Here is an 11848-nt window from a genome sequence, read left to right as displayed (position 1 = left end):
TAAGGTGACGGTGGTTGCGGCCATTCAGGCTGGGGGGGCGGTGGAGGAGGGGATTCAGGATGAAGGGGCGGAGGCGAAGGAGATTCAAGCTGACGAGGAAGTGGCCTCGTCAACCTTCAGAGATTCTGAGAAATAACAGTAAACCTCGGTAAAGCTTTACAAGTACAACTATTATCTCTAAATTCTGTATTCTGTGTTCTGTAGAAGTAAAAACGAGGTGGGGGGATGTAATGACTTGGTGACACATGCTAGCACCGCTAACATAGCTAACATGCTAGCTAGTAGCGGTATAACGGGACCTTATCAGGTGTCCCGGTATGTTGCTATAGTAAAATATAATGTCTGGTGAGATAACATTATGTTGAATAACCATATCCTGTCAAATTCATCGTTAGCTTCTCTTTGCATGACAGTTGCCGGTGTTTGACGTCGCTCTTAGAGAAAAGTTAGCTATTTCCTCTGACTGTTTGAAACAACCTGCTTTCATATTAGTGCCATAGCCCTCCTACATCACTGCCACATCAGTTCCAGACAAGGTGAACCAGCAAAGAAACTGAGAATTAAACTTGGTTGTTTTCACCACAGTGCCATACGGTCAACAAGAGCCACAATCATCTGGAACAGAGACACTTCACTCTATAGCTGGACACATATGAAACTTCATCATGGTGTGGTCAAAGGTATTTTTTATTGAGCAGTATATCATTAATAACATGAAGTACAAGCTGTATTCTGGTGAAAATATGACTAGTCTAAGTCTAAATATTCACACCTTAGTGATTACAAGTGAGCCAAGTAGCCAGAGATTTTAGATCAACATTAATCACAGAGAGAAGAGGAGGGGAGGAATTTCTTTATTTTTTCTCCTGAACTTTCTTGCCTGGTCAGACTTCTTTCAGTAGGAGGCCATAAGGACGAATGGCTCTTTCTACCAACTTCTGCTCTTCTTCATCCGATGTTCCATGAGGGACGGGAACCAGCCAGTACTTATCCTTGTTGTGTTTCTCCCTGTACTGGGGGTTGATTCGATTCTGCAGGATCACTTTGTACCTCTTGCCATTCTTCTTAGAGGTGAAGGTTTTGGCGTAGTAGATCGCCTCAGAGATGAGTGGAGTGGAATAAATCCCTCTGCCATACACCTGACCTGAACCTGCCTGTTAAATGCAATTAAATTAGTATTTATAAACTTTCAACCAATTAATCAGATATATCTAAAAAACTTGAAGCAATATTCCATATTTTATGTTTATTATATATTTTAACATTTATTATATATTTTAACATTTTAACATATAAACTACACACTAAGATTGGATGCAGCTGGACGAGTTTATAGCATTCTGGATTTTTACTTCCCATTCATTTGAATGAGGCCACGAAAATAGCCTGAAAACTTACATTTAACACTTTGGTGAACATGTTCAATTCATGGTATAATGGTTTTCATGGTGGCCAAGTGCCAAATACCCTACCCCCCATAAAACTAATTTGAATATTGCTTTAAACCAATTTCACAAGAGTTTATAGATATAATGTAATGCACAAATAATCACAATACACACACAAATATGTTTCTTCACAATTGTTACAGCACTTTTTATGCATTTAATAATGGAGATAAAAATGAACCTCGTAGTGTCCTTCGATGATGCCTTCAGCACCTTTCTGGGACGTCCCATGGTAGGACACAGGCCACTCCCCTGGCTCTGACTGTGTGCTACGCCATGATTTTCCCAGCCAGGCATTTCCACCCGAGTATTTATCCAGAACCTGAGATGAAACAATAAGCATTAGTCAATAATGTGACAGATGCCAACATGTAAATGTGACGTCACCTGGAGTTTTGGCTGTTCTCCGCCCCCCGTCATACTAAAAGATGCAGCAGTGCAGTTAAGGGGTTTGTTGGTGCACATTAGAGCATTCTGTACACATGTAGCCTTTGGCCCGTAACACAGCGCTGATATGAAAACACTCAACTCAGCACAATGAAATAAAGACAAAACAGAAAGCTTGACCAAACCAAATGAAGGCTTCATGTTTCCTGTGATGGATTCTCTCGCTGTGTGGAAGTTGTTTTTCATACTGGACAAGAATGAATGGCAGCAAATGGCTTCTTCTGAAGGAGGAAAACGAGCACTGATATCTGTAACTATGCTGACTGTGTGCAGAAGGGGGAGGGGAACCTGGACCGCTGCTACTGACTTAAGGTATTATCCTTTACATGTTTTAGTATTGAAATTGCTCAGATGTTTATATAACCCCAATTTGCTATATTCTTGTTTTTATTGCATTTTTCTCTTTATATTCTATTTTTATTTGCTGTATCCTGTTACTATCTGCTGCTACAATGATCCGGTTTCTCCTGGAGGACAGTAAAGTTTCATCTTATCTTGAACACAACATTTGTGAATGTCTACAACAATACAAAATGAATCACCTGTCTACATTAATGCTAGGATTTTAAATTTGTCTTTCTTTTTTTGTGGCTAAATGTATTAACTTTCAGCTGAAAACACACATTTTGTGGAACTTTTTCAGAGTATGAATGCATTCTTTAAAGAGGAATCACTTTAGGTAGCCAGATTATAATGTAGCCTAACAGATGCTCTGAAGAATATGACTGATGCTGATTTAAAATAAAAATTCAAATAGTAATATAGTAAAAGGAACATGAACCTTGATGGCGAAACGGGTCCAACCGCATGGGCGTTCATACACCTCCCCACCTCTGTAATATGTCTCGGTGTCTTTCAGATGGGTGAAATCATAGTCGAATTTGGGGTGGAAGAATTCATCCTCATCAATGATGTGATACTTCTTTGTTGGTCCTTCTATTTCAATGGTGTCCTGGAAGTCCAAGGTGGAGACGTCTGATGCCGGCCTACCACTTTGGAGGACGCTTTTGATGCGGGTATAGTTGGATCTTGAAACCTTGCTGTGAGGAAGCAAACCAGATAATTGGTTGTTTCGTCATGTTGAATATAGTTTCTTTTGAATATAGTCTTCGTTTGAAAGATTGGAAATGTAAAGAATTGTGAGTGTTGCAAATGGCAATGGGAAAATCTAACATACAAATTGTCTCACAACTATTGCAGAAAAGGAAAATCTGTTTTACAACCCCAGTGTGAACGACACCATAATGTCTTTGAGGATATCAAGTTATTAAGGAAGGTTAGAATAGATAGAATTCATTCTCAGAAACATTGTCTCTGGATACATTTTACCAAAAATCCCATTTTCCATAATTACCTGGTTTCATCGGCATCCAGGAGAGTAGGGATGAGCTGCTTGACGGACAGCAGTTGAGGTGCTGCTGCAGCTCCGGCAGCACCATGTCTAACAGAGTCATCTTTTGCAAAGCTAGCCTGTGACGACTGTTTCTGAACAGATGTTACATTGGCATTGAAGAGCACGGACAAAGCTTCAAGTGCAACTTCTCTATCGATCATCTTGATGTTGTTGAGTCAAGGAAAACTTCTAATGATGAGTTTCTGATGAGAGTCTCTAATGTTCTGTCTCCTTGCTGGCTGTGAGGCAGTGAGTTCAGTGTGGGACAGAGGTAACAACGGATGGTGAGTGTTACAAAACAAAGTAGCAGTTTGGGATTGTAGCAATGTTGCAAATGTTTTGCAATCTACTTGATACATACAGGATGTTGCAATGCAGGCATGTATTCAGTTTGTTATAGCCTGCATTTATTTTATGATTAGACTTTTATCAATCATTACGTATGAACTAAAAGTGAAACACTTTATCTTGATATGTGTGTGTGTGTGTGTGTTTGTGTGTGTGTGTGTGTGTTCTGAAATGCACTTCAAATTCGACACTTTTCTCTTGATTTCCTTTTGATATTTTGTTTAGGTACAGTGTTACTTGCAGCTAATTGACTGATTGTTTTATGGGTATTCTGTGTTGAGATGGTGCAAATATTTTTAATACATATCTAATATCTTTCTAATACATTTCTCTTGTGTTGTTCTTTCACATGACTAAAACTATAGAAGTGTAAAAAATAGGCTACGTCAGATTATTCCAAGGGACATACTGTACATGTCAAGTCAATTTTTATTTTTATAGCCCAAAATCACAAATCAGAATAAGGGGGTCCCCGGTATATTCCATCTTGTAAGGGGTCCTTGGCTGTAAAACAATTGAGAACCTCTGGCTTAGAGAGCTTGCACCAGGCCTTAGCCGGCCCAGAGAACAGAACAGAAGGAAGCCATGTTGCTTAAAGACTGAAGGCCTCATTCCATGTCAGGCTCGGTGGTATCAGGTGAATCAGGTGGTGAGAAGGGACTGAGACAGTTAGGATAGTAGGGGGAGAGAGGAGGTGGTGATTCAGACTAAGGTGACGGTGGTTGCGGCCATTCAGGCTGGGGGAGCGGTGGAGGAGGGGATTCAGGATGAAGGGGCGGAGGCGAAGGAGATTCAAGCTGAAGAGGAAGGTGTCCCGGTATGTTGCTATAGTAAAATATAATGTCTGGTGAGATAACATTATGTTGAATCACCATATGCTGTCAAATTTGTCATTGTTAGCTTCTCTTTGCATGACAGTTGCCGGTGTTTGATATCATTCTAAGAGAAAAGTTAGCGGTTTCCTCGGACTGTTTGAAACTACCTGCTTTCATATTAGTGTCAGTCAGCAGGTAGAGCTTTTTACTCACCTGTCAAACAGAAAAGCATGCTATCTGACTTGGAAGTGGACAGAGACTCGCTTTTTCAGGTGTCTCTGTGCCGTTATTTTGTGGTTGGCTGCCCAGTTTTTTCCCAGCTGGCCCAGGGTTCAAACTGAGGCCCTGTTCATTCTGGCCCAGCCCCACTTCCCTCAGGAGAATCCTATAGGGTGTGATGACCTGTCCCACAATGCACCTCTGCATCAAAGACACAAAAAAAAAAACAAATTGATGATATTCTCCCAACCGCACAAAACTGACATCACAGATCCCAAAAAACTACTGTCGATTTTTGAGAATGTGTCCCATTGTGAGTACTCTAGAAACTGAGAATTAAACTTGGTCTTTTTTTCACCATGGTGTGCTCACCACAGTGCCATATGGTCAACAAGCACAGGTCCTGTACAGACCCACGGCGCACTATCTATGCACTGAAGCACTGCCACGTTAAATTACCTAATTCCACTAACGTTACTTAAATACCACAAGATGACGTCACCTACCGTTAAAGTTTGTAGGGCAGCGAAGACGAGTTACTGTCTGCAAATCCCCGTTACCGACTGTGGAATGTTACGTTTAGTTAGTCACTTTTGTTTTCACACCGGGAGACACTGGGGATTGAGTTCAGTGCTGCTGGTCTGCTGTCTGTACATCTCCAAATTACAGACATGATGTGATGCGCACATCAGGCGCATTAGAGATCGATTTAGATCAATTTCTGACCAACTTTTGATTTTGTGCCTCTGTATGGGAAACACTGCATGTCACAGTCAAAACGCCCTCTAGAGGCCATCTGACAAAGCGCATCATCTCACTAAGCATTACCTGACTGACTGACTGACTGACTGACTGACTGATTGACTGACTGACTGACTGACTGACTGATTGACTGACTGACTGACTGACTGACTGATTGACTGACTGACTGACTGACTGATTGACTGACTGACAGCCTGACCTGAATTTGCCTTGTGATGCCCTCGGCTGCGCCGTGGGAAAGAGAGACAAATTCTGCTGGAATAGAGACACTATGAAACTTCATCATGGTGTGTCAAAGGCATTTTTTATTGAGCAGTATATCATTCATAACATGAAGTAAAAGCTGTATTCTTGTGAAAATGTAACTAGTCTAAATTTTCACACCTTAGCTGTGATTTAATGTCCCTTAATCCTTTCATATGCAAATGAGTTATGCAACATAATATATTGCATGAACTGCTGTGATATAGCGATGTATAGGCTACAACTAATTTGGTTTATGTTCATAAGACAACACATGCTCTGGCATTTTATAATAAAGCCCTGTAAACTGTGTTTGCTAGCAGTTTGGTTACTAACGTTAACTAGCAAGCCAAGTAGCCAAACATTTCAGTAAATCAACATTGATCACAGAAAAAGTTGACACACACAACTGTGACTCTGGTCTTTTGAAGGTGTAACCATGGCAACAGAGATAAGAAACAGAGAAGTGAAGGAATTTCTTGATGTTTGCTCCTGAACTTTCAGACTTCTTTCAGTAGGAGGCCATAAGGACGAATGGCTCTTTCTACCATCTTCTTCTCTTCTTCATTCGATGTTCCATCAGGAATGGGAACCAGCCAGTACTTATCATCGTTGTGTTTCTCCCTGTACTCGGGGTTGATTCGATTCTGCATGATCACTTGGTACTCCTTGCCTGTCTTCTTAGCGGTGAACGTTTTGGTGTAGTCGATCGCCTCAGAGATGAATGGGGTGGAATAAATCCCTCTGCCATACACCTGACCTGAACCTGGCTGTTAAATGCAAATGAATTTATCAACTTTCAACCCTATAATGAGATTTAATCACTGCAACTGAACCAATGTCAGAAAAGAGAGATGCATTTCTATGTAATGCACACACAATCACAATATACACATACATACAGACACTGCTTTGTGTTAGTACAAGAAATGTGAACCACATGCTCATTGCAGTCTCTTCTTTTTCAGATTTGCCTTTTGAATATGTTTTTAATTAAAGTTTGTAAATTTAAAGGTCCCATATTTTATGGCTCAGGACAAGAATAATATTCTTTATGATGTTTTGCAAATCAATTAAAAGGGTATTTACTGAATGGGGCCAGTTAAACATTGCTTCTTCACATTTATTACAGCACTTTTTATAGATTTAATAATGGAGATAAAAATGAACCTTGTAGTGCCCTTCGGTGATGCTATCAGCGCCTGAGTGTGATGTCGCATGGTAGGACACAGGCCACTCCCCATCCACTGACTCTGTGCTACGCCATAAATTTCCCAGCCAGGCATTTCCATCCGGGTATTTATCCAGGACCTGAGATTAAACAATAATCAATAGTCAATAATGTGATGTCACCTAGAGTCTTGGCTGTTTTCCGCCCCTGGGGGAGGTGGGCAGCCAAAAATTAGCACATGCTGTACACATGTATGGCCTTTTGTAGACTTGTTAATGTGCATATATTTCGTATGTTTGGTATATTTTCATATCAAACATATTCTGCTGTTATTTTGCACACAATAATGCTGCAATCCATATTTTCCCCATACTTTCCATGAATACATTCTACTTGAAGGAGAATAGCGGTGTCATTAGTGTGCTTGCTGCAAGCAAAGCACACTATTACTATTGTCTTTTTTCTGGCAGACTTTTTTTGGCACCTTTCTTCCTCTACAGTTTTTACGTTACATAGACATATCATACATCAAAATGTGCGTTCTACGTCGGGCGAGTGTGCTTGTATTTTTCTAAGAGATCTGTCTCAAGGTTTCGGAGATATGAACTATAAATCTAAGCTGATACTTATATCTGATCTGGCAACCCTTAATGGCAGCACAAGTTCTGCTATAGGAAGGAGTTTGTGACAGAGAAGATCCTGTTTTTCCACCATTGACGTTTATCTACACACCGGGACAGCAGCGCACTCATTTTGTCCCACGGTTTGTCCAATAAGTATTTTCCAGAGCAGAGTGACCAGTATCATGCATTGTATTAAACTAAAGCGTGAAAAGTGAAATCTATACATTTATATCATATCGCCGTTTAACCGATGCATGCAGCACTGACGCCGCGGCTATGGCTCGTCTGCTGCGGGGGATTCAGGGAGAGAGAGTTAGAAGAGTGGACTGTAACTCTGGAACACTTCCAATTTACTATTACTATTTACTACTACTATTACTACTGCTACTATTACTACTACTACTGCCACTACTACTGCTACTACTACTACTACTACTGCTAATACTACTGTTACTACTGTTACTACTACCACCACCTAGTGCATGTACAAACACCAAGTCAAAGGGACTGTTGCTAGGAAAGCAAGCACACTTAAATTTTCTTCAGAAAATGTTTCCTTTTCTATTTTAGAGTTACAGCCCATTAACTTCCCCCAGTTATTTTGGAATCCATGCAAAATGTAATTACATTTTTTAACATTTATTTGTCTTTTTTTAAATACAAACGTTATGGTGTCAAACCTAGCTTGAAATGAACTGCTGTCCCGGCTAACAAAGCCACCTAAATAAAAAGCCATGTTTGTGACAGTAAAGTGTTTCTGAGGATTATTTCCTGGAGACTTTCACTTTTCTTCTGTGGTGTCAGCTGACTGACAGGAAGCAGAGCGGAGCGCTGAGATGAAAACACTCGACTCAGCTCAATGAAATAAAGAGAAAACAGAAAGTTTGGCTTCATGTTTCCTGTGATGGATTCTCTCGCTCTGTGGAAGTTTGTTTTTCATACCGGACAAGAATGAATGCCAGCAAATGGCTTCTTCTGAAGGAGGAAAATGAGCGCTGATATCTGCAACTATGCTGACTGTGTGCAGAAACCAGCATGAATAATGGAGAACCTAGATGACTGGCACAAACTTTAAAAAATGAAAAAGAAAAAAAAAAAGCTTTGAAATTGTTAGTACCAATAATTTGCTATATTCTTGTTTATATTCTGTTCTTCTGTTTATATTCTACTTTTCTTTGTTGTATCATGTTACTATCTGCTGCTGCAATGACCCAATTTTTCCATGGGGGTAAAAAGAGTTTCATCTTATCTTGAATTCTAAATTTATGAATGTCTAGAACAGTACAAACTGAATGATGAATATGATATTCAGTCAAATCAAAATAGAGGCACATGCACCTTGATGGCGAAACGGGTCCAACCACATGGGCGTTCATACACCTCCCCACCTCTGTAATATGTCTCGGTGTCTTTCAGATGGCTGAAATCATAGTTGAATCCGGGGTCCAAGAATTCATCCTCATCAATGTATATCTCTCCCGTTTCTTTATTTTCTTTAACGTCTTTCTGGACTTCCAAGAAGCAAAACATTGGCATCTGCCATCCACCTTGGACATTTGGACCGCCGACGTTGGATTGAACCTTCCTGTGTGGAAGCAGAGGAGATGCAAACGATTAATCGTAACGATTAATTGTATTCAAATTTTCGTCACTTCCTTCACTGTAGAGCTTTACATACCTTCAGTTTGCCAGGAGCGCTGCTCTCTCCAATACACACACAGAGAAGAATATTAATGGAATATAAATTTGATCGCTCCAAATTTGATGTTTTCAGGAGTAAAAGCTGGCAAAGTGGCATTCTTTGACTGAATCCAGGCAGTCCAAAAGGTCTGCTACAACACAATTGAAACATAAGTGGTCTGTAGTTTCTATTTCAATACCGCAGTTGTTACACTTATTAAAGTTTAAACTGAATCTGGCTTGTCCTGGTTGTTTTCATATGGCCACTGGGTGTTAGGTTTGACCCTCACCTGACTTTTCATGACCATATAAAACATCTGTGCAAGACCTCTTTCTACCATCTCAAAAACATTTCCAAACTCCGCCCCACTCTAACCCTGTCAGATGCAGAGAAGCTTGTCCATGCTTTTATCTCCTCAAGACTGGACTACTGCAATGCACTCTTCACTGTCTGGGGTCCCTGGCAAGAGCATCCAGAAGCTCCAGTATATTCAGAACAGCGCTGCCAGGATCCTGATGAGAGTGCGAAAACACGAACACATAACACCAACTCTGTTTTCTTTGCACTGGCTCCCTGTCTCCTTCAGGGTCGACTACAAAGTCCTGCTACTCACCTACAAATGCATTAACAGACATGCGCCTCCCTACCTACAAGAACTGATTACCCCACAAACCTCCATCCCCACTCTCAGATCTACCAACAGCTTGCTCCTCCGGGCCCCCAGTACCAAGCTCCGCACCACGGGGGATTGGGCCTTCTGCTCAGCTGCACCGCGCTTGTGGAACGGCCTTCCTAACCATCTAAGGGCAGCGCAGACCCTGGACTCTTTTAAGACAGGCCTAAAAACCTTTTTATTCAGGAAGGCTTTTTCGTGTTAACTTTTGTTAGCGATCTCTTTTTTCTTCGTTTTTATTTTTATGTTTTTACCTCTGTAGCACTTTGAGATTCACTATGAATGAAAAGTGCAATACAAATAAAATGCATTATTATTATTATTATTACTAAACAACAGGTTAGCAATGTGTGTAAAACGGGTGTTTTTTCCAGCGGCCAGAGGGGGCAACAAAGAGCACGTTTTCTATCTACATGCTAGGTTTTTAATGCAGGGACCTGGGACCTTAATATAGAACCTCCTTGCCTGGGACTGACACCCCACACAGTGTTGTGTCAGTCCCAACGGGGCTACCAGCAAAGTAAAGGTGAAAGTGTGTGACTGTTGGAGATTAGGCGTTAAACCTGACTGTGTGTGTGTGTGTGTGTGTGTGTGTGTGTGTATTGGAGAGTAGCACTCCTAGCGAACTGGAGGTAGGTAAAGCTTCTACAGTGAAGCAGCCTATGACAACATTTTTAACACAAATCAATTGTCATGATGGCAAAACCTAGGAAAATAACTCCCAGCCGGAATTATCCTTTAACGACGATGATTACAATAGATAGAGAGAGTGCATTATCGGAAACATTATCTCTGGATAAAGTGTACCAAAACTCCCATCTTCCATAATTACCTGGTTTGATCGGCATCCTGGACTGTAGAGATGAACTGCCTGACAGACAGCAGGGGAAATGCTGCTGCAGCTCCGGTAGATAACCCATCTTTCAGAAACCCAGCCTCGGACCTTTGTTTCTGAACAGATATTACCTTGGCATTGCAGAGGACAGACAAAGCTTCAAGTACAACGTCTGTATCGATCATCATGTTGCTGAGTCAAGGAAAAGTCAAGGAAAAAGTATTCGCTTTGAAAGAATTAAATCTCTGAGGGTTTCTTATGAGTCTCCTCTCTCATTGCTGGCTGCAATATAGAAAGGCAATGAGTTCAGTGTGGGATAAAGGTTAATATTTATAGGCAGACGTACAGTATACTGCTGACATTACCATACACCATTAAGATGCAAGTGAGTGAGCTGTGGTGATGTGGTTATTTTTGTCTGTTTCACTTTCGAGGAGGAGAAAGTGGCTCTTTGAGGGGAAATCACATGTCTGAGCAATACTGCAGGTTACAATGTAACCATTGTACTCTGAATAAAGCTTCGGTCACACCAGAGACTGTAAAAAAAGTAGGGATGGGCATTTCAAGCAAAAATACTATTCGATATTCACTGGGAACTATTCGACCATTCTTCGAAGATCCCCGCCCCACCCCACCGCACGGAAGGTGCAAACTAGGCTAGCCATACTGACGTTAGCTAGCCAGGCTAACTAGCAAGCTAGGCGGACGTTAGCATAGAGCTAGCTAGCTAAGCCAGCTACCTAGTCCGGCTAAATAGCTATGGCTTCATTAGCCCCGAACCGAGAGCGTTAAAACGGTTGTATAGTGTATAGATTAGCCCCGAAGGACCGGTTCGGGGCTAATCAAGCCATAGCTATTTACTACTAGCAAGCTATATAGGCGGACGTTAGCATAGACTTAGCTAGCTAGCTAAGCCAGCTACCTAGCTGATTAGCCCCGATAGAGGCGCCGGTAAAAACAAGGGAAAATATACTTTTTAAGACAAGACGATAGTCGCATAAACTATTCGATTTTTTATAATTTAATGACTATTCGAAAATTAGAAAATCATGACCCATCCCTAAAAAAAAGATGGACGTAGTGAGTGTGACATCACCTGGTAACACTTTATTTTCCGGGTCCACAATTTCCTAATAATTTCCTAGAAAGGAACTGTTAATTCCTTAGGAAGTTTCCTGGAAAGAACCATG

The 11848-nt window shown here is 41.0% G+C and overlaps 2 protein-coding genes across 2 annotated transcripts; both read right to left on the bottom strand.

Moving 5' to 3' along the window:
• Nucleotides 1-566: 566 nt before the first annotated feature.
• On the bottom strand, nucleotides 567-3529 carry LOC144538563 (uncharacterized). Its single transcript, XM_078283173.1, has 4 exons — nucleotides 3250-3529; nucleotides 2677-2935; nucleotides 1630-1770; nucleotides 567-1154 (listed from the first exon to the last, which is right to left on the bottom strand). The coding sequence occupies exons 1-4, from the start codon at nucleotides 3447-3449 to the stop codon at nucleotides 885-887; spliced, it is 870 nt and encodes a 289-aa protein (XP_078139299.1). The 5' UTR covers nucleotides 3450-3529; the 3' UTR covers nucleotides 567-884.
• Nucleotides 3530-6132: 2603 nt separating this feature from the next.
• Nucleotides 6133-10663, bottom strand: LOC139933269 (uncharacterized). The gene is made up of 4 exons (XM_071927335.2): nucleotides 10656-10663; nucleotides 8808-9054; nucleotides 6846-6986; nucleotides 6133-6445 (listed from the first exon to the last, which is right to left on the bottom strand). The coding sequence occupies exons 2-4, from the start codon at nucleotides 9003-9005 to the stop codon at nucleotides 6176-6178; spliced, it is 609 nt and encodes a 202-aa protein (XP_071783436.1). The 5' UTR covers nucleotides 9006-9054; nucleotides 10656-10663; the 3' UTR covers nucleotides 6133-6175.
• Between the last annotated feature and the right edge of the window lie 1185 nt (nucleotides 10664-11848).

This window comes from Centroberyx gerrardi, chromosome 4 (assembly GCF_048128805.1).
Source record: "Centroberyx gerrardi isolate f3 chromosome 4, fCenGer3.hap1.cur.20231027, whole genome shotgun sequence".
Lineage (NCBI taxonomy): Eukaryota > Metazoa > Chordata > Actinopteri > Beryciformes > Berycidae > Centroberyx > Centroberyx gerrardi.
This window is presented reverse-complemented; position numbering and strand designations above follow the sequence as displayed.

Coding starts and splice junctions, on each gene's coding strand:
- LOC144538563 (XM_078283173.1), bottom strand. CDS start 3,449: ATGATCGATAGAGAAGTTGCACTTGAAGCTTTGTCCGTGCTCTTCAAT. Junction 1,771..2,676: donor GGACCCGTTTCGCCATCAAG/GTTCATGTTCCT, acceptor GTTTCATCTCAG/GTTCTGGATAAATACTCGGG. Junction 1,155..1,629: donor TCATCGAAGGACACTACGAG/GTTCATTTTTAT, acceptor TGCATTTAACAG/GCAGGTTCAGGTCAGGTGTA.
- LOC139933269 (XM_071927335.2), bottom strand. CDS start 9,005: ATGCCAATGTTTTGCTTCTTGGAAGTCCAGAAAGACGTTAAAGAAAAT. Junction 6,987..8,807: donor GGACCCGTTTCGCCATCAAG/GTGCATGTGCCT, acceptor GTTTAATCTCAG/GTCCTGGATAAATACCCGGA. Junction 6,446..6,845: donor TCACCGAAGGGCACTACAAG/GTTCATTTTTAT, acceptor TGCATTTAACAG/CCAGGTTCAGGTCAGGTGTA.